Below are 22,076 nucleotides of genomic sequence, written 5' to 3' on the forward strand. Positions count from 1 at the left end.
TGCCGAACTATTTTCTGCCTAGTCCCACTGACCTGCACACGGACCATATCCCTCCATACATCTCCCATCCATGTATCTGTCCAATTTATTCTTAAATGTTAAAAAAGAACCCACATTTACCACCTCGTCTGGCAGCTCATTCCATACTCCCACCACTCTCTGTGTGAAGAAGCCCCCCACTAATGTTCCCTTTAAACTTTTCCCCCCTCACCCCGTCCTCTGGTTTTTTTCTCCCTTTGCCTCAGTGGAAAAAGCCTGCTTGCATTCACTCTATCTATACCCATCATAATTTTATATACCTCTATCAAATCTCCCCTCATTCTTCTATGCTCCAGGGAATAAAGTCCTAACCTATTCAACCTTTCTCTGTAACTGAGTTTCTCAAGTCCCGGCAACATCCTTGTAAACCTTCTCTGCACTCTTTCAACCTTATTTATATCCTTGTAATTTGGTGACCAAAACTGAACACAAACTCCAGATTCGGCCTCACCAATACCTTATACAACCTCATCATAACATTCCAGCTCTTATACTCTGATTTATAAAGGCCAATGTACCAAAAGCTTTCTTTACAACCCTATCTACATGTGACACCACTTTTAGGGAATTTTGTATCTGTATTCCCAGATCCCTCTGTTCCACTGCACTCCTCAGTGCCTTACCATTAACTCTGTATGTTCTACCTTGGTTTGTCCTTCCAACGTGCAATACCTCACACTTGTCTGTATTAAATTCCATCTACCATTTTTCAGTCCATTTTTCCAGCTGGTCCAAGTCCCTCTGCAGGCTCTGAAAACCTTCCTCACTGTCTACCATACCTCCAATCTTTGTATCATCAGCAAATTTGCTGATCCAATTTACCACATTATCATCCAGATCATTGATATAGATGACAAATAACAATGGACCCAGCACTGATCCCTGTAGCACCACTAGTCACAGGCCTCCACTCGGAGAAGCAATTCTCTACTACCACTCTTTGGCTTCTTCCATTGAGCCAATGTCTAATCCAATTTACCACCTCTCCATGTATACCTAGTGACTGAATTTTCCTAACTAACCTCCCATGCGGGACCTTGTCAAAGGCCTTACTGAAGTCCATGTAGACAATATCCACTGCCTTCCCTTCATCCACTTTCCTGGTAACCTCCTCGAAAAACTTCAATAGATTGGTCAAACATGACCTACCACGCACAAAGCCATGTTGACTCTCTCTAATAAGTCCGTCTATCCAAATGCTTGTAGATTCTGTCTCTTAGTACTCCCTCCAATAACTTACCAACTACCGATGTTAAGCTTACCAGCCTATAATTTCCCAGATTACTTTTCGATCCTTTTTTAAACAACGGAACATGAGCCACTCTCCAATCCTCTGGCACCTCACCTGTAGACAGCGACATTTTAAATATTTCTGCCAGGGCCCCTGCAATTTCAACACTAGTCTCCTTCAAGGACCAAGGGAACACCCTGTCACGTCCCGGGGATTTATCCACTTTAATTTTCCTCAAGACAGCAAGCACCTCCTCCTTCTCAATCTGTACAGTTTCCATGATCTCACTACTTGTTTCCCTTAATTCCATAGACTTCATGCCAGTTTCCTTAGTAAATACAGACACAAAAAACCTATTTAAGATCTCCCCCATTTCCTTTGGTTCCACACATAGCCGACCACACTGATCTTCAAGAGGACCAATTTTATCCCTTACAATCCTTTTGCTCTTAATATACCTGTAAAAGCTCTTAGGATTATCCTTCACTTTGACTGCCAAGGCAACCTCATGTCTTCTTTTAGCCCTCCTGATTTCTTTCGAGTATTTTCTTGCACTTCTTATACTCCTCAAGCACCTTATTTACTCCCTGTTTCCTATACATGTCATACAACTCCCTCTTCTTCTTTATCAGAGTTGCAATATCCCTTGAGAACCAAGGTTCCTTATTCCTATTCACTTTGCCTTTAATCCTGACAGGAACATACAAACTCTTCACTCTCAAAATTTCTCCTTTGAAGGCTTCCCACCTACCGATCACATCTTTGCCAGAGAACAACCTGTCCCAATCCACACTTTTTAGATCCTTTCTCATTTCTTCAAATTTGGCCTTCTTCCAGTTCAGAACCTCAACCCTAGGACCAGATCTATCCTTGTCCATGATCAAGTTGAAACTAATGGTGGTATGATCACTGGAACCAAAGTGCTTCCCTACACAGACTTCCGTCACTTGTCCTAACTCATTTCCTAATAGGAGATCCAATATTGCATCCCCTCTAGTTGGTCCCTCTATATATTGATTTAGAAAACTTTCCTAAATACATTTTACAAACTCTAAACCATCTAGACCCCTAACAGTATGGGAGTCCCAATCAATATATGGAAAATTAAAATCCCCTACCACCACAAATTTATGTTTCCTGCAGTTGCCTGCTATCTCTCTGCAGGTTTGCTCTTCCAATTCTCATTGACTATTGGGTGGTCTGTAATACAATCCCACTAATGTGGCCATACCTTTCCCATTTCTCAGCTCCACCCATAAGGACTCAGTAGACAAGCCCTCTAATCTGTCCTGCCTGAGCACTGCTGTAATATTTTCCCTAACAAGCAATGCTACTCCCCCACCTTTCATTCCTCTGCCTCAATCACATCTGAAACATCGGAACCCTGGAATATTAAGCTGCCAGTCCTGCCCCTCCTGTAGCCAAGTTTTACTAATTGCTATAATGTCGTAATTCCACGTGTCAATCCACGCCCTCAACTCATCCGCCTTCCCCGCAATACTCCTAGCATTGAAATATATACACCTCAGAAGATTTTTACCACCACTCACAACCTTTCCATTAGCGGATTTGCTTGAACTTTTAACATCATTTATTTTCACCCCAGCCACACTGTCAGCTCTGGCACGCTGGTTCCCATCCCCCTGCAAATCTAGTTTAAAGCCTCCTCAATAGCACTAACAAACCTCCCTGAAAGGATATTGGTCTCCCTGTAGTTCAAGTGTAACCCGTCTCTCGTACAGGTCCCACCTGCCCCAGAAGAGGTCCCAATGATCCTGAAATTTGGAACCCTGCCCCCTACACCAGTTCCTCAGCCACTTGTTCATCCTCCAGAGCATCCTATTCTTACTCTCACTGGCACGTAGCACAGGTAGCAATCCTGAGATTACCACCCTGGAGGTCCTGTATGCTATAGTTCTGTAAAACATAATCACTTGTGCTTTAAGAGCTGTTAATTTATTCAGCTACTTTTCGAGATTTGCATTAAGTACCCTGATGTTAGTGTCACTCTCTTTAAAACTGTATCATTTTCTGGTGTTCCTTATCATTCTTTGTACGAAAATGTAACAAAAAAATGTACATTAGCCACGAGCACATATATTCCTGTTACTATTTTCTTCAGTGTTCCAAATTTTGTATTAATCTACACATTTCAAAATATTACCCTGTATTCTGAAGTACATCAATGTCAGCCATGGTGCTAATAGTCCAACAATCAGCTGGACGAGTAAGCACTCAACAGGTCAAGCACCCTCGTTAGGAGGAAAGGAATTGTTGATGTTAAGGTTTGAAACCCTGCATCTTTACTGATGTCAGCCAAATGTATATATGCCCATCCAGGCACTCACTTTTTGGTCTATCAAGTTTAATTTAATAGTTAATTGAACACATCTAAATGTTGAACACACTTTCCTCTTATCAGATATCATCTCTAGCCCTTTATCATTTTCACCTATCAACTCCACCACCCCCCAACACCCCCACCCCAGCAACCACATTGATTCACCGCTTCCATCTTTTTATTCTGGCCATCTCCCTTGTCTTTCCAGTCCAGCTGACGTGCCTTGACGTGAAATTTCCTTCCTTAGGTAATACCTGTTCTGCTGAGTTCCTCCAGCATTCTGTGTTGCTCCAGATTCCAGAAGTTTCCTGCGTCTGTGTTTGTTTGAAATTGTTAGTATTTAATTATTAATAATGCACTTTTAGATTTAATTTTGAATATTTAGGAGTTTTACAAACATTCAATATGCTTTCACAGCAAGTAAAACTAGAGATGAGAATTAGTCAACAAAGGAAGCTCAGTGTTTTTCAGTAATAGGGATCAGAGTAGCTTTCAGGTTTGAAACTTTAAGTGAATGGACAGTGTGAGGTTCAAAAGGCTTTTTATCTGATGAGAAAAAGAATGGGCACCAACCTACCCTTACATCCACCAATCATTACAGGTTTGAGAACTGAAAAAGTGAGATTGACTTTTGTCTAGGCTCCAAATGATAGATTTGGGGACGAGTTACTCATTGAACTGAATGTTCCATAATTTTGGCTCTGGATATTCAATTTAATATCTATTTTTTCTCCATTTCTTCAAAAAATCATTGAAACAGATGTGAGATAACATCCAGTTTTTCTTCACGAGGATGTATACTGCAGTAAATGTGCCATCAGGTATTAGAAAGGGCATACAACCCCAAATATAGAATGCTTGTTTCCACAGCATGGAATGATTAACTATTATAAGATATCAAAAGAAATACACATAGAACAATACAACACTGTACAGGACATTTAGCCCACAATGGTGTCCATATCTTTTAACCTACTCCAAGATCGATCTAACACTTCCCTCGCGTATAGCCCTCCATTTTCCTTTCTTGCAAGTGCAAGTCTGTCTCTTTAAATATCCCTAATGCATCTGTTTCTACCTTCTATGGCAGTGCATTTCTTGCACCCACCACTCTGTGTTTAAAATGGAAACTACCTCTGACGATTCCCCCCCACCCCATACTTTACTTCAATCACCTTAAAATTATGCCCTCTCACATTAGCCATTCTGGCCTGAAAAAAAGGTGCTAACTGTCCACCAAATATATGTGTCTTATCATCGTATACACCTCTATCAAGTCACCATTCATCCTCCATAAGAAAAAGGAGCAGAATTATGCCATTGGTCCATTGAGCCTGTTCCACCATTTCATCATGATCCATTTCCCTCTCAACCTCATTCTCCATCCTTCTGCCTGCAACTTTTCACACCTTGACTAATCAAGAATCCATCAACCTCTGCCTTAAATACACCTAATGACTTGGCCTTCACAGCCACCGGTGGCAATCAATTCCATAGATCCTCCTTTGCTCCAAATAAAAGAAAAGCCCTAGCTCACTCAACCTTTCCCATAAGAAATGCTTTCTAATCCAGGCAGCATCCTGGTAAATCTCCTTAGCACCCTCTCTAAAGCTTCCACATGTTTCCTATAAGGTGACCAGAACTAAACCCAATACTCCATGTGTGGTTTTATACAGCTGCAATATTACCATACAGCACTTGAACTCAATCCACAGACTAATGAAGGCCAATACACCATATACCTTCTTAACCACCTTATCAATTTATGTGGCAACTTTGTGGTATCGATGCATACTGCTAACAACCCTGCCATTAACCTTGTACCCTGCTTTCAAGTTTAACCCTCCAAATTATATCACTTCACATTTCTCTAGATTGAAATCCATTTGCCACCCCTCAACCCAGCTCTGCATCCTATCAATGTCCCATGGTTACCTACAACTACTTTTTACACTATCCACACCACCACCAACTTCTGTGCCATCTGCAAACTTACAACTCCCTCTTCCGAATCATTTACAAAATCACAAAGAACAAGAGTCCCAGAACAGAACCTGCCAAACACGATTGATCACTGACTTCCAGACAGAATATGCTAAATCTATGTGCCATCCACTGCCTTCTGTAGGTAAGCCAATTCTAAATCCCTGGATCCCATGCCTCCCGAATTTCTGCTACTGTGGGGAAACTTGTCAAATGCTTTAGTAAAATCCATCTAACAACACACATCAAAGTTGCTGGTGAACGCAGCAGGCCAAGCAGCATCTGTAGGAAGAGGTGCAGTCGATGTTTCAGGCCGAGACCCTTCTCACCAGCAACTTTGATGTGTGTTGCTTGAATTTCCAGCGTCTGCAGAATTCCTGTTGTTTGCAGTAAAATCCATCTACTGCTTTACCTTTCATAACCTGCCCCTCATAAAGCCATGCTGAGTATTGCTAATCAGATTTTACTTCTCCAAATGCTGAAGTCACCCCTGACAATAAACCTTTTGAACCTTTCCAAAATCTGCCTCCCGAGTGGCTCTGCTGCTACTTGGGGTACAGAAAACTCCCAAAAGAATGATTATTTTCTTCCTGTTTCTGACTTCCACCCACACTGACTCAACAGAAGATCCCCCCACCACATCCTCCTTTTCTGCAGCTATTATATTATCCTTGATTAACAATGCCACTCTCCCACCTCTTTTATCCCCCACCCCGTCCCTTTTGAAACATGTAAACCCTGGAACATCCAGCAGCTATTTCTGCTCTTATGACTGCCAAACTTCTGTAATGACATAATGTCATAGTTCCATGTACTGATCCATGCCCTTGCTCCTGATACTTTGTGCAGTAGACACATTTCAACCCATCTAAGTAACTGCATTTTTGTTTTCTCCCCCACAACCTATACTTCCTCAGTCTCTCTACACATTGTATCTATCTTTAAACCAACTGCTCCATCATTTCTCCTATCACTTTGGTTCATATCCATCTGCCAACCTAGTTAAAATTCTCACCAAAGTTGCTGGTGAACGCAGCAGGGGACGAAGGGTCTCGGCCTGAAACGTCAACTGTACCTCTTCCTAGAGATGCTGCCTGGCCTAGTGCATTCACCAGCAACTTTGATGTGTGTTGCTTGAATTTCCAGCATCTGCAGAATTCCTATTGTTTGCGTTTTTAAATTCTCACCAGTAGCTATAGCAAACCTGCCTGCATGGCTATTGGTCCGAAGTTCAGGCGTAACCCATTTCTTTTGTACAAGTTATATCCTCCCCAGAAGAGATCCCCATCTGAAACTCTGCACCAACTCTTCAGCTGCACATTCATCCGCCATATCAAACACTAAAAATAATATTGAAAAATGTTCCTTTGGTAACTCTCTAAATTATACAAATCCTGTAAATCTTGACTGGTTGTTAGACTGAGTGCTGAACTATAAGTAGGTCCAACTACTGTTTGCATAATTATGTTATTCAAATGAGAAATGGAGAAACATGTTATATTTAATTTCTTATGCCATTCTAGGTATCTTTATTTGTGCAAAGATATAGAATTGAAAAGAAATACATCTGGAAGTTTGGGATTCAGCATTGTAGGTGGATATGAAGAAAACCATGGCAACCAGCCATTTTTCATAAAGTCCATTGTTAATGGAATGCCAGCTCACAATGATGGCAGACTGAGGTAACACACAAGAGATTTAAAGTACTTTTGTTTTATAGTTATTACAAGAACATCAATAAAACAAGAGATGGCTGTTTGCTCCTTGTGTCTGCTCCACCATTCAACAAGGTCAAGATTAAAACAGTATTTTACTTTAGTGCCACTATCCTGTACTAACCCCATAATTCACATTCCTTAAAACCTAAACTATTATCATTCTCTTCCCCCACCCCACCCAATATTCTCAGTGCTGATATCATAACCTTCTTGGGGACAGTATTCCAATCTGGCTGAAGAGGTTCCTTCCCAATTTTTACTTTATTTTGAGACTCTAATCCTTGTTTTCAGACAGCTTATATAAGGGAAAAATATCATGGTAATCTACTAGGTCTTTATTGATCTCATTCTTCTTATCCTGAGAATACAGGCCTAGTTTACTTAACCTTTCCTCATACAACAGATCTGCACATAGTGTATTTTTAGTATAACATCTTCATCTTGTATCCTAGTCCTCTTGCAGTGATGCTCAACATAGCATTTGTTTTCAAATTACTATAGTACCGGTCAACCTTCAGTGACTCATGTACAATGCTACCAAGCTCTCTCTAAACACCACCATCTTTTAATGGCTCACCGTTAAAAACAAATTTCTGCTTTATCTACAAATTTTCCACATTATATTCCCTCTACCATGTTCCTTGCCCATAACCTACTTATCTCCATAAATTCTCACTGCATTTCCCAAGCCCACATTGCCTCTTAGTTTTGTATTGGTAGTCCAAACTCCATTAAAAACAAAATCTTAAAAATTGCATTTAATCACTATGAATTGTTTTATTAATTTAACCAGTATTAATGCTGTCTGTATCAATTAGAGGCAACACCAATGTACATAACAAGTCAAGGAAGCATAAACCTAATGATTTAATGTTTAATTTTAAAGATTTAACATTAATTACTACTTTACAGCTTTTAATTTTCAATATGTTGTACCCTTCTAAATTCCAAATAATTAAGTTTGGTAATGTAATTTGATATGGGTGTATGCATTAATTCAATGAGGATCTGAATGTCCAACCCCACTATAGAGCAGGAAAGGTTATCTTTTTCCAACCGTTTGTGAACATTACACAGGGAAAAATAAGAAACAATTTTTATAGTATTTAACCTATAGTATAAGGCTTAAAAAAATGGTGACATGTGCAAGAAACTCATTCTATTCCTAACCAACACATTACACTTTGACAGTAACCAATGAAATCATAATTTTATACAGTAAATCTGTAAAAAAAAATTAAGTATCAAATTTAAGATTATCAAGACATTAAATGGAACCTATCTGGTCCATGGATGCCCAAGAACCCTGCAAAATTATCAGGTACACTTTGATTTATTTTCCCCATTATGGACGGTAAAACGTGTTTAAAATCATGAACTCATAGCAAATTGACAGATATATAAATAAGTGAAAATTGGTGACCGTTTATTCTACAAGTAGCATTTTAGACAGCAATGAAGCAAGATGGAATAATAATGATTTGCCAATTTCTTAAATTTGAATTAAACTACACACACACAGATATGGCTGATTTATGAAAAATACCCGTTATTGACCTGGTATGCAAATATACTTTGCATAAGAAAAATTACTAAAATTGTATTTTAAAAAAGGAAAAGTTAATATGTCACATCAAACACTTTTCACCAGTTCTGATGAAAGGTTTTCAACCCGAAATATTAACTTCTTTCAATGTTCACAGATACTGCCCAATTTGATGAATATTTTCAGCATCCAGAATGCTGTTTTTGCCTATGTAGCATGAGAAAAAAAAAATACAAACAATTAATTGTTTAATGTGTTCTCTGTTATGGAGGCAAAAATGACAATTTTCACTCAGCAAAATTCCACGAAGGATTTTCTATTTGGAAGATGTGGGTTAAGAAATCGTACGAACTCTCAGTCCTTACTGAGAGATCTTTCTTAAATACATCCCAAGTCTGAAAGCATCTTACAGGTATTTTCCAATGCAAATTTGGATTAACACAGTTTGAAGAGTAAGGCAATCACTGCAGTGAGCTTTGAACCTTTTCTGATGGAGACAAATTTATTAATAACTGAACTAACTTGTGTCACTAAAAGTGTAAATTAGAGTGCTACAAATGGAAAAGTAAGATGAATGTTTTAATTTCCATCTGTTATAATCAAGATGCAGACTAGTGCACAATTAAAGCAAAAATATCTAATCCAACACAGAATCAAAAATGAAGCGCTCTGTTGGATATTTCTCAAATATGACATCCACAAACTCCTGCTTGAGTCTGTTCAACAAAATGCAATCCTTTAAGTGCCAAAAGTCAGTGCTACTATATTAGTGATAAACTTTGAAGCTAAACCCAATTCCACTTGTGTAAATATTTTTTCATGCTGCAAAATGGAAGACAAGGCTGTTCTGTAAACAGCCTGATGCAGCATATTACTATTTTAAGATAGAAACAATCTGATATTCTCTTCTAAGCAGATGTAATGATTACCCAAGCAGAAAGACAATTTCTATCATGGTTACTCAAAGAATAAATAATATGATATTATACAGGAATTTGATTTTATGCTACATCTATTCAAAAATATACTTGACATACAACTAACTCCTCTTGACACCACAGTAGATGCTAATACAAAATTATAAATGAACATGCTTTAATTTGAAAAAGCTGCTCCAATAACATTCTCATATTGCTAGACTATTCATAAATTAAAATATAATTAGAAAGAACTCAGTGAAAACACAAATGTTGCAGATACAAGGAAAAGATAACGATGAGAATGAAGTTTGGTGTTTTACCTCTTTAAAATGTACTAAATTTTATGAATCTTAAAATGAATAAAATGTTAGAAAAAAGTTGCAGTCTACCTAAAGATGCCATGTGGCAATTATCTTAAGGATAGTGGCAATATTTTATTTGAGGAATTAGGAAGTCTCTAATAGAACAGCTAGCTTTAAACACAAAATATAGAATATTTAACTGTAAAGCTAGCATCATATGGAAATGAATTGATCCAGTGGATCAGAGGACAGCAAATGTCATACAACTACTTAAGAAAGGAGGCAGAGAAGAAAACATGGAACTACCAGCAATTAAGCCAAAAATTTGTGGTGGTGGTAGGTGCAGGAATAGATAGAGAGGGGTGTAATAACAGAAGATCATAAAAAGAATAATAGGATAAAGGTGATCAAGTAAGCTAAAAAGAAATTTCTTCTGAAAGGGTGAATCCTTGGAGTCCTTAGTTATTGAGTTAATTTTAAAATAACAGTTGATAGATTTCTGGACGTTAAAGGGAAAGAGATAGAGATAGTACAAGAAAACATTAAGGTAGAATATTAACCATGATCTTGATTGGAGGAGTAAACTAGTCTTTTGCCATTTCTTATGTTCTTAAGTACAATGGTTGAATATCCTATAGTATGAAACTATTTTAAAAACTTGCAGTCTTACTTGGAGTTAACATTTATGATTTCACCCAAGAAAATTAATTTCACTCAGGAAAACACCTTTGCTCATTTATATCACTTGCTCTTGAAGAATTACTTTGAAATGTTCAATCAAATTTGCCACTGAATTCAGTATTTTACATTGATCTACCATATTTCCATATTTACTGAAGCTTAGAAGAATTCACATAGTCTATTATCAACTCAGTCTTGAACTTGAGGATCATTATCTACAATTATCTTTTTAAATATAATTAATCTGACAGAGGAAATACCAACTCAGCTTCAACTGACCATTGTACAGCACTCCTTTAAACATTCCTAACAAGACTACATGTACTTTGTGCCTTGTGGAAGAGCCTGAAACACTTAGAAGTGTTGTGTTGATCGTGGTTGAATAGGAAACACACAAATTGACCCAGCAATGTAACACTATTAAAATAGCTGATCTAATGCATCTCAATATAACAAAAGGTGTTAATGGCAACTTTAAAGAAAAAATAATTTTCCTAATTTTGAGACCCTTTTTACATCATACAGTACACAACTACCTAAGAAAATGTTAGTACAAGTAAGCCATAATGCCCTGTAGATCTGCTCTGCCATTTAGTAAGATCATGGTGATCCAACACCTCAGTGTTAGTTTTCCACATTAATACCCTTCATTCTCTAAATATCAAAACTAAATTTATCACCAGATGGCCAGACTTGATTTTCATCTTCAACTCACTGAATTTGAGCTATTCAAAAGCTGATTTTTACCCAGATGTCATTAGAGAACTTAGAACAGTGCAGCTCAGGCCTTCACCCCATAATGTTGAGCTGACCCTTTACCCCACTCCTAGATCAATCTAACTCCTCCCTCCCACCTGATCCACTATTTTTCTTTACACCCTTTTTATTTGGATTGAAGCCAAATAAATTTGGAATTTGCCAATGAAAACTAAAACAATATCCAAGCAACTTGATAATCTTACCTCACAGATCCAGTGTATAGTTTTGTCATATTTCAAAACAACTGGCCTCTAAAATGTGGAACTTTAAAACACTGGATGAACAGTTTAGATGGAGATAGAGAAGGAATCCCTGCTGTTTACAGGGGCAGAAGCACTTTATTTGATGATCAACAAAATATAAACTCAATATCAGAACCCAGAGCATTGTTTACTGTAGGTTACCAAAGTAAAGTTAACCTATTCTCATTTTGTAATAATGTTAATTTAAAATTGATATTAACAAGTTACTAAGTTTCATGTATACTTTATCTTCTTATAGGTGTGGAGATGTAATTTTGGCAGTCAATGGCAGAAGCACCTCTGGAATAAGCCATTCCTGTATGGTGAAAATGCTCAAAGAAATCAAAGGAAAGGTTACTCTTACTGTGGCATCTTGGCCTGGCACCCGTCTCTAGAATGGTGTTATGAATATAGAATAAAATTAGTCAAAGCGAATGATTCAACAAAGGAACCATATAATTTTAAATGTTGTTACTCAAGTGGCAGTACAATTAATTCTGCTGCCTTTCTAAAACACCTCAAGTACCCATGAATCTCTACAAGTTATACTTTCTGAAGTAAAAATTATTTTTTAAAAACTTAAATGGGACAGGATGGTTTGGAATTAAAAAAATAAATTCAAATGCATTAATGGATATCAGGAAATGCAATTTTAAGTTTGTTGGGCAGGATTGAAGTTTTTACTATTGCATTTCAGATTGCAAAGTATCAAACTATTTCAGGTTCGTTGGTATATGGTTTCTCTATAACTGTTGTTTATCAAAATAATTCCTTTATTTTGGAAAAGAATGCTCTTGTAAGAATAAATTACTATGACAATAAATCTTACCTCCGTGAAATAATGGTCTTACATTTAGCAGTCTGACTGAAAAAAAACCATACTATCTCGTCTATAAATGATACAGCATTTTTGCATGGTCTACATAAGCAGGAAACATTGCGGCCTAACAAATTTGGTGTAGTTTTATGAAGCATGTTCTGCTATTTAAAGTTTGGATAAAATATCATCACTTGGCTTCCATCACCTTATTGGCTCAATTCATATTCTATATTCATGAAAAGTGGTGCTGCAAAATAGAGTACAGTGGGGCTAGATCACACTAGGTCCAGTCTAGCAGAAGCAAAAGGTTTGCCCGCAACCTGCCTTGATAGTGCTCAGTGTTTCTAACTGTCTATGATCCAAATCAGCTCATTAAAAAACAAATAAAATTAATAAAATAAATAAATTCACTTGAAATCACACTGAATGTTTAAAGCAACAAAAAACATGAACATCAATTAAAGTCAAGTAACAACAAACCATGCAATTTTCAGTGAAGATCCTAATGAGTGGGGATTTTCTGGCTGCAGCAGCGGTGAGTGGTTTAAAACAGAAGGGCCACAAGTGAAGAGTGCTGCAATTCGTTAGTTTGGCTCTATGAAACTGCAGTCTTATGTCCACATAATTCCTGCCCATTCGTAACTTATTCTCTCTGTCAGCTATCTAAAAGCATCGTTATACCTCCAGAACAAGGTACGGTTATTTTTATAGCTGGGCTAAATCTCATAAATGTGTCCAGGACTAATAACAATTACTGCAAGAGTAAAATGTTTTTTTTTTTAAACGGAATGCTATGGCTCCAATAAACTGTCAAATAAAACACCTATTTCTAAACAAGAGTGCAGAAATTTTATTCATCTTCAATAAACTAATACAAACATAGTAATTCAGTTTTTAACAACACAATTGGTGCTGAGAAGCACCACTCTTCAACAGTCTTTCAAATTACTGAAGTTCTGCCGTCTTCAGAAATTCAGATGAGATTTGCCATTACCTGAATGATATTTCAAGCATTTCCAACATTTTTCTTCCTATTTTTAGTAACAACGTAGCCAACAGCCAAAGACCCAGATATCTAATTACTGTTAGCAGCTTCACTTGGCTCTGGTTCTTGGGAACGCTCTTCACTGGCTTCTTTATCTTCCTTGCTTCGCTTTGATTTCTTGTGTTTATGTCGTTTGTGGCCATCTACTTCTTCACTGTCATGGCGTCTTCTACTGCTGCGATGCAAGACAAAAATGATTACTAAGGACTTTCCCTATTCTATTTCTCAAGTGTAACCATTCACAAAAATCAGGTGTGACATTAAATTTTAAAATACAACTGTTAAGTGTTAGGGTGAAAAGTCAAATCCACACAATTGTTATAAATAGAAGAAAGTTACAGTCGTACTCAATGGCACCTTGGGTGACATACGTGCATTACTTCAAGGGATGGACAGGCAAAAGTTTTGAAGAGCTCATTAGATCTTCTCAGATTAAAGACAGATGGAAAACCATGATCGCCTACATCAGGACATGGCACAAAATGATGATGATTCAATGGTGATTCCAGCTTGAATTTAGACTAACAAGCCTTCACTGTCAGGTCTGAGGCAGCCAATGTCATCTCTATCATCTGAATCTCTATCTTCACCTTATCATATACTCCACATCTCTGCCACCTGGTCTCCCTGAAGGCTTTCTGTATGCTCCTCTCAGCCCACCTAGCTTGTAGTGCCCTACTGATCATAGCCTTTCAACCTAAAACTCAGCTGTGGAGTCTATGATCTTTTTTGTTCATTAATCAATCCTTGATCCACAAAAGTACATTATCCCCATAATTATGTACTCCAAATTTGTTTCTGTACTCTTGTGTGAACGTTATGAACAGCTTTATGAATGTACAAATACAGATACACGAGATGGCAGATGCTGGGATTTCGAGCAAAGATAAAACTGCTGAAAGAACTCAGTGGGTCAGGCTACATCCGTGAGGTACAGGGATAGCTGACATTTCACATACTGATGTAAAATCTCAATTGGAATGTCCTCAATCCCTTTGTCTCTTGTCAGGCGGTATCTGTAAAAGCAGAGAGACAGCGAGCACCCGAGAGAGAGGGAGAGAGCGAGAGAGACAAAGACACTAAATAACTTTAGGTTTTCATGTTCAAATTCCATTAAATTATCTTCACTGTTCCTTAAGGTCACTTAGCTACTAGATCCTTTCTCAATACACATTAGCTTATATAGCTTGTACCTCCATCGGTTCAACATACTGATGTAGAAATTCTCTCATCACATTTCTTTAATTCATCCTCCACGCTTTTATCAGTAATGTGGATTGTTTACTCTAAACTAGATTAAAATCCTACTATAATTATTGTAATATTTTTGCTGCATGCACCTATCTCCTGATTTATAGTGTTAAATTACGTGCTTTTCCTTTGCCCTCTTCAGTGTTTTAAATTTTCCCATGCAGAATCCATCCCTCTGCTACCTGATTAGTTTAAAAATTAAGTACAGCCTTAGCGATTTGATTCACTCAAACACTTCTCCAGTTGGATTCAAATACCAGTGAAACATTTCTCTTTCCCTGCACTTTTTACCCGATGAACTAAAACATATCACTCACACACCAATCTGAGTCAAGTACACAACTTCATCAGAACTTCACCCCAGTGTGAACGTGCAGTTCTGATCAACAGGATCACTTGGCTGGGGTGAGAAACTTAGCAAATACGCTGACAGTTCCAAGGCAAAATGCTGATAACTCCTCGCAAAATGTGGACCAATGCAACCAATAACTCTAATCAGTATTTTAGCACTATTTTGGCTATATTATCTCTGTCTCATTTATGTCTGATAGGCAAGTTAGAATACTATGCTGTAGGAAAGCAGTCTAACTTGAAAGAAAGAGTTTGAAGAAAAGTTCAACTTGAAAGAAAGAAGAAGCAACTCAGTTTGAGATTTTGTTACCTTCTGGAAGATTTGTGTCTCCCCTCCTCTTTGTCACGGTGTCGGCGTTCTTTGTGCCTGTCTTCTTTTTCCCTGCTACCTTTATCTCGGTGATGGTAATCACGATCATAACCTTTATCTGAAGAGTATTCTCTGTGTCTATATCGACTTTCTTCACTGTGGAGGGGAAACAAAGGTTGAAGACTTGTATTTTTTAAAAAATGAGATACGCTTTAGAACACTTTTCAATTTCTATCAAACTAACTCATGTGCAGTGGTGATATGCTCATAGCATGATAGTCCACTTTTCTTTACTACAATTTGCTCAAATAAAATCAATGTCCAGCAGACAACAGCTGGATCAACAATAGCAAGCTTCTAGCAAATTGCTTTTGTACCTTCTAAGGTGATCAAAATAATTAATCGAATAGTCATATACTTGGGCAGACACACTAAACAAACATTAGCAAAAGAATCAAAACAGAAAACAAACCAAGACATAGGAGCAGAATTAGGCCATTTGGCCCATTAAGTCTGCTCCACTGTGGCTGATCCTTTTTTCCCCTCCTCTGCCCCACTCCCTGGCCTTCTTCCCATAACCTTTGATGTTGTGGCCAATCAAGAACCCATCAATCTTTGCCTTAAATACACCCAATGGCCTGGCCCCCACAGCTGCCTGTGGTAACAAATTCCACAAATTCACCACCCTCTGGCTAAATTAATTTCTCCACATCTCTGTTTTAAATGGACACCCCATCATGAGAAACATCCTTTCCAAATGTACTGTCTAGGCCTTTCAACATTCCAAAGGTTTCAATGAAGATCCCCGACCTCACCCCATCCTTCTAAATTCCAGCGAGTACAGCCAAAAGCTATCAAATGTTCCTCATCTGATAACCCTTTCATTCCTGGAATTATTCTTCTGAATCCTCTCCAATACTAGCACATTTTTTCTTAGATAAGGAACCCAAAACTGTTCACAGTACTCAAGGTGAGTCTGCATCAGTGCCTTATAAAGCCTCAGCATCACATCCCTGCTCTTGAAATGAATGCTAACATTGCATTTGCCTTCCTTCCAACTGACTCTACCTACAAGTTAACCTTAAGGGTGTTCTGCACAAGGACTCCCAAGTCCCATTGCAGCTCAGATTTTTGGATTTTTCTCCCTGTTAAGAAAATAGTCTGCACATTTATTTCACCGGTGTATAACGATGCATTATCCAACATTATATTTCATTTGCCATTTTCTTGCCCATTCTCCAAAACTAAGTCCTTCTGCAGCCTTCTTGTTTCCTCAACACAATCTTTGTTTCACCTGCAAACTTGGCAACAAAGCCATCTATTCTGTCTTCTAAATCACTGATATACACCATAAAAAGAAGGGTCCCAACACCGGCCCCTGCGGAACATCACTAGTCACTGGCAGCCAATTAAAAAGGATCCTTATTCCCACTTGCTGCCTCCTACCAATCAGCCAATGCTCTAACCATGGGCTCTTAACTTGGTAAGCAGCCTCTTGTGTGGCACCTTGTCAAAAGTCTTCTGAAAATCATCCTTAACAATTGACTCCAACATCTTCCCAACCACTGAGGTCAGGCTAAATGGTCAAAATTCCCTTTCTGCTGTCTCCCCCCTTTCTTAAAAAGCGCAGTGATAATTGCAATTTTCTAGTCCTCTAGAACCATGCCAGAGTCCAATAATTATTGAAAGATCATTACTAATGCCTCCACAATCTCTATCACTACTTCTTTCAGAGCCCTCGGGTGCTGTTCATCTGGTCCAGGTGACTTACATACCTTTAGATATTTCAGCTTTTTGAGCACCTGCTCCCTTGTAATATTAACTGCACTTACTTCTCTTCCCTCACTCCCTTCAACTCCTTTACTCAGCTGGAAAACTGCTACATCAGACTTTACTTTCTTACTTTCAAATTCCAAGTGTGATCACTGTCTCCTAAGAGTTCCTTTACCTTAAGCTTCCTAATCGCCTCCGGTTCATTACGTAACACCCAATCCAGTATAGCTGATCCCCTAGTAGGCTCAATGACAAACTGCTCTAAAAGGCCATCTTGTAAGCATTCAACAAATACACTGTCTTGAGATCCATTACCAACCTGATTTTCCCAACCTACCTGCATGTTAAAAGCTCCCACGACTATCATAGTATTGCTCTTTCGATACACCTTTTCTATTTTCCATTGTAAGCTGTTGCCATCCTGTTACCCTTGCAGTACAGGTTGATGATTTTTCACAGTTGCTAACAAAGTTATTGATTACAATGAGAAAAGCCATAAGGCATAGGAACAGAATTAGGCCATTCATCCATTTCAGTCTGCTCTGCCATTTGACCATTGCTCGATAATTTTCCCTCCCAACCCCATTCTTCTGCCTTGTCCCTATAAATTTTAACATCTATCAAGAACCTATCAACCTCCAGTTGAGTATATGTTATGTCTTGGCCTCCACAGCCATCTATGGCAATGAATTCCACAGATTCACTACTCTTCGGCTGAAGAAATTCCTCTGCAACTAAAATACAGCATAAAAGAGAAAGAGAGGGCATACAATACAGCAAAATTAGTAAGAAATTAGAGGATTAGGGAGCTCTTAAAAATCAAAAGAAGCCAACTAAAAAAGCAAAGAGAGAAAAGATGAAATACGAAGGTAAGCTAACCAATTACATAAAAAGAGGATACCAAAAGTTTTCTTCAGATATAATGAGTAAAGGAGAGGACAGTGGAGATTAAACCACTGGAAAATCATGCTGGAGAGGTAAAGGTAGAGAACAAAAGAAATGGCAAACAAATTTCAGTAGTTTACGCAACACACCTAAAAGTTGCTGGTGAAAGCAGCAGGCCAGGCAGCATCTCTAGGAAGAGGTGCAGTCGACGTTTCAGGCCGAGACCCTTCGTCAGGACTAACTGAAGGAAGAGTGAGTAAGGGATTTGAAAGTTGGAGGGGGAGGGGGAGATCCAAAATGATAGGAGAAGACAGGAGGGGGAGGGATGGACCCAAAAGCTGGACAGGTGATAGGCAAAAGGGATACGAGAGGAGGTCCCATGATCCCCTCGTATCCCTTTTGCCTATCACCTGTCCAGCTCTTGGCTCCATCCCTCCCCCTCCTGTCTTCTCCTATCATTTTGGATCTCCCCCTCCCCCTCCAACTTTCAAATCCCTTACTCACTCTTCCTTCAGTTAGTCCTGACGAAGGGTCTCGGCCTGAAACGTCGACTGCACCTCTTCCTAGAGATGCTGCCTGGCCTGTTGCGTTCACCAGCAACTTTTATGTGTGTTGCATGAATTTCCAGCATCTGCAGAATTCCTGTTGTTTCAGTAGTTTACATCAGGTTTCATTGTGGAAGACACCCATAGTATCCCAGTGATTCGAAAGTATCGGGGCAGAAGTGAGTGTAGTTGTGACTATTAAGGAAAAGGCACTTGAGAACCTGAAAGTAGATAAGCTATTGGACTAGTTGGACTACACCCTAGGGTTCTGAAAGAGGAAGCTGAAGAGATTGTGGAGGCATTCGTAATGATCTTTCAAGATCACTAAATTCCGGAATGGTTCCAGAGGACTGGAAAATTGAAAATGCCACTCCACTCTTTAAGAAGGAAAGGAGGCCAAAGAATGGAAATTATAGGTCAGTTAGCTTGACTTGAGTCGTTGGAAAGATGTTGGAGTCCATTATTAAGGATGATGTTTTGGGATACTTGGAGGTACATGATCAAGCAGGTGAAAGCCAACAGTTTCCTTAAGGGGACATCTTGCCTGACAAATCTGTTAGAATTCTTTGAGGAAATAAAAGGCAGGATAGACAAAGGAGTATCAGTGGATATTGTGAATGCTGTGTACTTGGATTTTCAGAAGGCCTTTGATAAGGTGCCACACGAGGCTGCTTAACATGACAAGAGCCCATGGTATTACAGGAAAGAGTAAAAATAAACAAAGCCTTTTCTGGTTGGCTGCTAGTGACTAGTGTTCTACAGGGGTCAGTGTTGTGCCTGCTTTTTTTTCCATTTTATATATCAATCATTTGGATGATGGAATTGGAGGCTTTGTGGTAGGAGGAGGGGCAGGTAGTGAGGAAATAGAGGCTACAGAAGGACTTATAGACAGATTAGGAGAATGGGTAAGGAAGTGGTAGATGGAATAGAGTGTCAGGAAATATATGGTCATGTACTCTGGTAGAGGAAATAAAGGCATGGACTATTTTCTAAATGGGGAAAAAATTCAGAAATCAGAATTGCAAAGGGTCTTAGAAGTCCTTGGCAGGATTTCCTAAATGTTAACTCTTGAAGGTTTAGTCAGTGGCAAGGAATGCAAGGGCAATGTTAGTATTCATTTTAAGAGGACTACAATATAAAACCAAGGACGTAATTTTGGAGTTTTAAGACATTGGTCAGACCGCACTTAAGAGTATTGTGAGCAACTCTGGTCCCCTAATCAAGAAAAGATGTGCTGGCATTGGAGAGAATCCAGGAGGTTCACAAGTGATTCCAGAAATTACAGGGTTACGTATGAGGAGCATTTGATATTTTGTACCTATACACACTGGAGTTTAGAAGAACGAGGGATGATCTCATTGAAACCTATCAAATATTGAAAGATCTAATTAGTGGATGTGGGGAGGATGTTTCCAAGAGTGGGGAAGTCTAGGACCAGAGGGCTTAACCTCAGAATATGCTGCATCCCTTTAGATGAGGAGGAACACCTTCAGCCAGAGGGTGGCACATCTGTGGAACTCATTGTCACAGGCAGCAGTGGAGACCAAGTGATTGTAAATAGTTAAAGCAGATTTTAATGGGCTCTTGATTAGTAAGGGTGTCAAAGATTACAAGGAGAATCCAGTTCAGAGGGATAATAAATCAGCCATGATGGGATGGCAGAGCACTCCATGAGCCAAATGGCCGAATTCTGTTCCTATGGTTTTATAACCTATGTTCTATAGGGATGTCCTCCTACTCTGAGGTGATGCCCTCTGGTCCTGGACTCCCCAACTATTGAAAACATCCTTTGCATATCCACCATCTACGCCTTCCAATATTCAGTAGGTTTCAATGAGATATGTACCCCCTCCATACAGGCCCAGATCAATAAAATGCTCATCTTACTTTTACCCCTTTACACTGGATCATTCTCGTGAACCTCCACTGGACCCTCTCAATGCCAAAACATGCTTTCTTACATATGGGGCCCAAAACTGCTCTTAATCCTGACCTTGGGCCCTGTGCATGGAGTCGGCACATTTTCCCTGTGACTGCATGGGTTTCCTCTGGGTGCTCTTCTCCCATCCCATGTGTCAAATGATGTATAGGTTGGTAGGTTAATTGGCCACTGTAAATTCTGTTAGCGTGTAGCTAAGTGGTAGATGAGAATGTGGGGAGAAAAGAAAGAAATGAGATTAACATAGGTTTAGTGTAAACTGATGGTCAGTGTAGACTCAGTAGACTGCAGGGCCTGTTTTAATGATGTATCTCTATGTCTCAGAGAAGCTTGAAGGATGATCATGAAATGAAGCACGTTTCATGACATACAAGGATGGCAGTGGGAAGAAAGAGAAAAAGACTAAAAAATGTTTTGTCATATATTGCAGAGGACTGGAGAAAGTAAATGGATGACAGTAGCAAGTAAAAGCCAAAGCAATATTTAATGAATTACAAGATATAGGTCTGGAGGAGCAGCAAACAGAAAGTGAACAAATATGTTAAACTGGAAGTTTGAATGATGGAAATGTACTGCATGAAGGCTGGAATCTGTGTTTATCTGAATTGGCTGAACCCAAATGTTAAGTTCAGCAGACTACAAAGTACAGAAAGAAGATGAGTGCTGTTCTAGGCTTACATTAGGCTTCATTTGATTAGCAGACTTAAAGGGATTTAACAAAAAAGAAAATCTCTATATACAAAGGTTTTCTACTAGTATAACAAAGGTTCCACTACCAGATATCAACATTATATAGACAAAATCAATTTCTCAGTTTAGCCTCATATGTCAAACTAGAGATACCAATATTCCAAATGTTGTGAAAGTAAAATGCACAGTTTGGGAGACTTCACCTTGTACTGGTTACCTAAAATAGAAACAGTCATACTCAAAAAAATTGCAAATGATTACTTACATTTTTTTGAAATTTACTGAAGCTAACAAAATAACCAGAATATATATTTGCAACCTGCCTGGCAACGACATCATCTTCTCAGTTTTCACATGTAGCAGCGTAATCTTGTGGAAGGAATGGTTATTAAGAACTTGATTCCAAATGATAATAGAATATTCAATGCAAAGGTGACAAATGCATTTTGGAAAGAGTACTTTAAAAAGTGACAGTGGTAGTCAATCTCTCGCTTGGGTTTAGAAGGCCCTCTCTGGCCAAAACTTTTAAATTCCAGAAATAACATTATGACTATGATTCATAGAAAATAATACATGTTTCAGACAGTAAAGAATCCAGAGCATTTGCTGCTTGAGGAAGCTAACTTGGAAGAGTTAGCTTGCTTAAAAATAACATGTGGATCTGAAAATTCACAAATTTGTAACAGTGCCAAAACTACAAGAAAG

General features: G+C 38.6%; 2 protein-coding genes across 11 annotated transcripts in view; one reads left to right on the forward strand and one right to left on the reverse strand.

Moving 5' to 3' along the window:
* Window positions 1-13,237, forward strand: part of lnx1 (ligand of numb-protein X 1) — a 182,071-nt gene extending 168,834 nt beyond the window's left edge. For all 6 annotated transcript variants that reach the window (XM_063043136.1, XM_063043139.1, XM_063043140.1 and 3 more), the window contains 2 exons: window positions 7,118-7,276; window positions 12,022-13,237. In XM_063043136.1, coding sequence (XP_062899206.1) covers window positions 7,118-7,276; window positions 12,022-12,157 — 295 coding nt within the window. In that variant the 3' untranslated portion in view covers window positions 12,158-13,237. The remainder of the gene's footprint in view (window positions 1-7,117; window positions 7,277-12,021) is intronic.
* Window positions 13,238-13,429: 192 nt separating this feature from the next.
* Window positions 13,430-22,076, reverse strand: part of fip1l1a (FIP1 like 1a (S. cerevisiae)) — a 94,641-nt gene continuing 85,994 nt past the window's right edge. For 2 of the 5 annotated variants that reach the window (XM_063043144.1, XM_063043146.1), the window contains 2 exons: window positions 15,540-15,695; window positions 13,432-13,802 (listed from right to left, as the gene is read on the reverse strand). In XM_063043144.1, the coding sequence (XP_062899214.1) occupies window positions 13,658-13,802; window positions 15,540-15,695 (301 nt within the window). In that variant the 3' untranslated portion in view covers window positions 13,432-13,657. Of the gene's footprint in view, window positions 13,803-15,539; window positions 15,696-22,076 lie in introns of all 5 variants that reach the window. The other 3 variants (XM_063043145.1, XM_063043142.1, XM_063043147.1) reach the window with 3 other exon arrangements.

The sequence above is a fragment of the Mobula hypostoma genome, chromosome 3 (assembly GCF_963921235.1).
Source record: "Mobula hypostoma chromosome 3, sMobHyp1.1, whole genome shotgun sequence".
NCBI classification, from domain to species: domain Eukaryota; kingdom Metazoa; phylum Chordata; class Chondrichthyes; order Myliobatiformes; family Myliobatidae; genus Mobula; species Mobula hypostoma.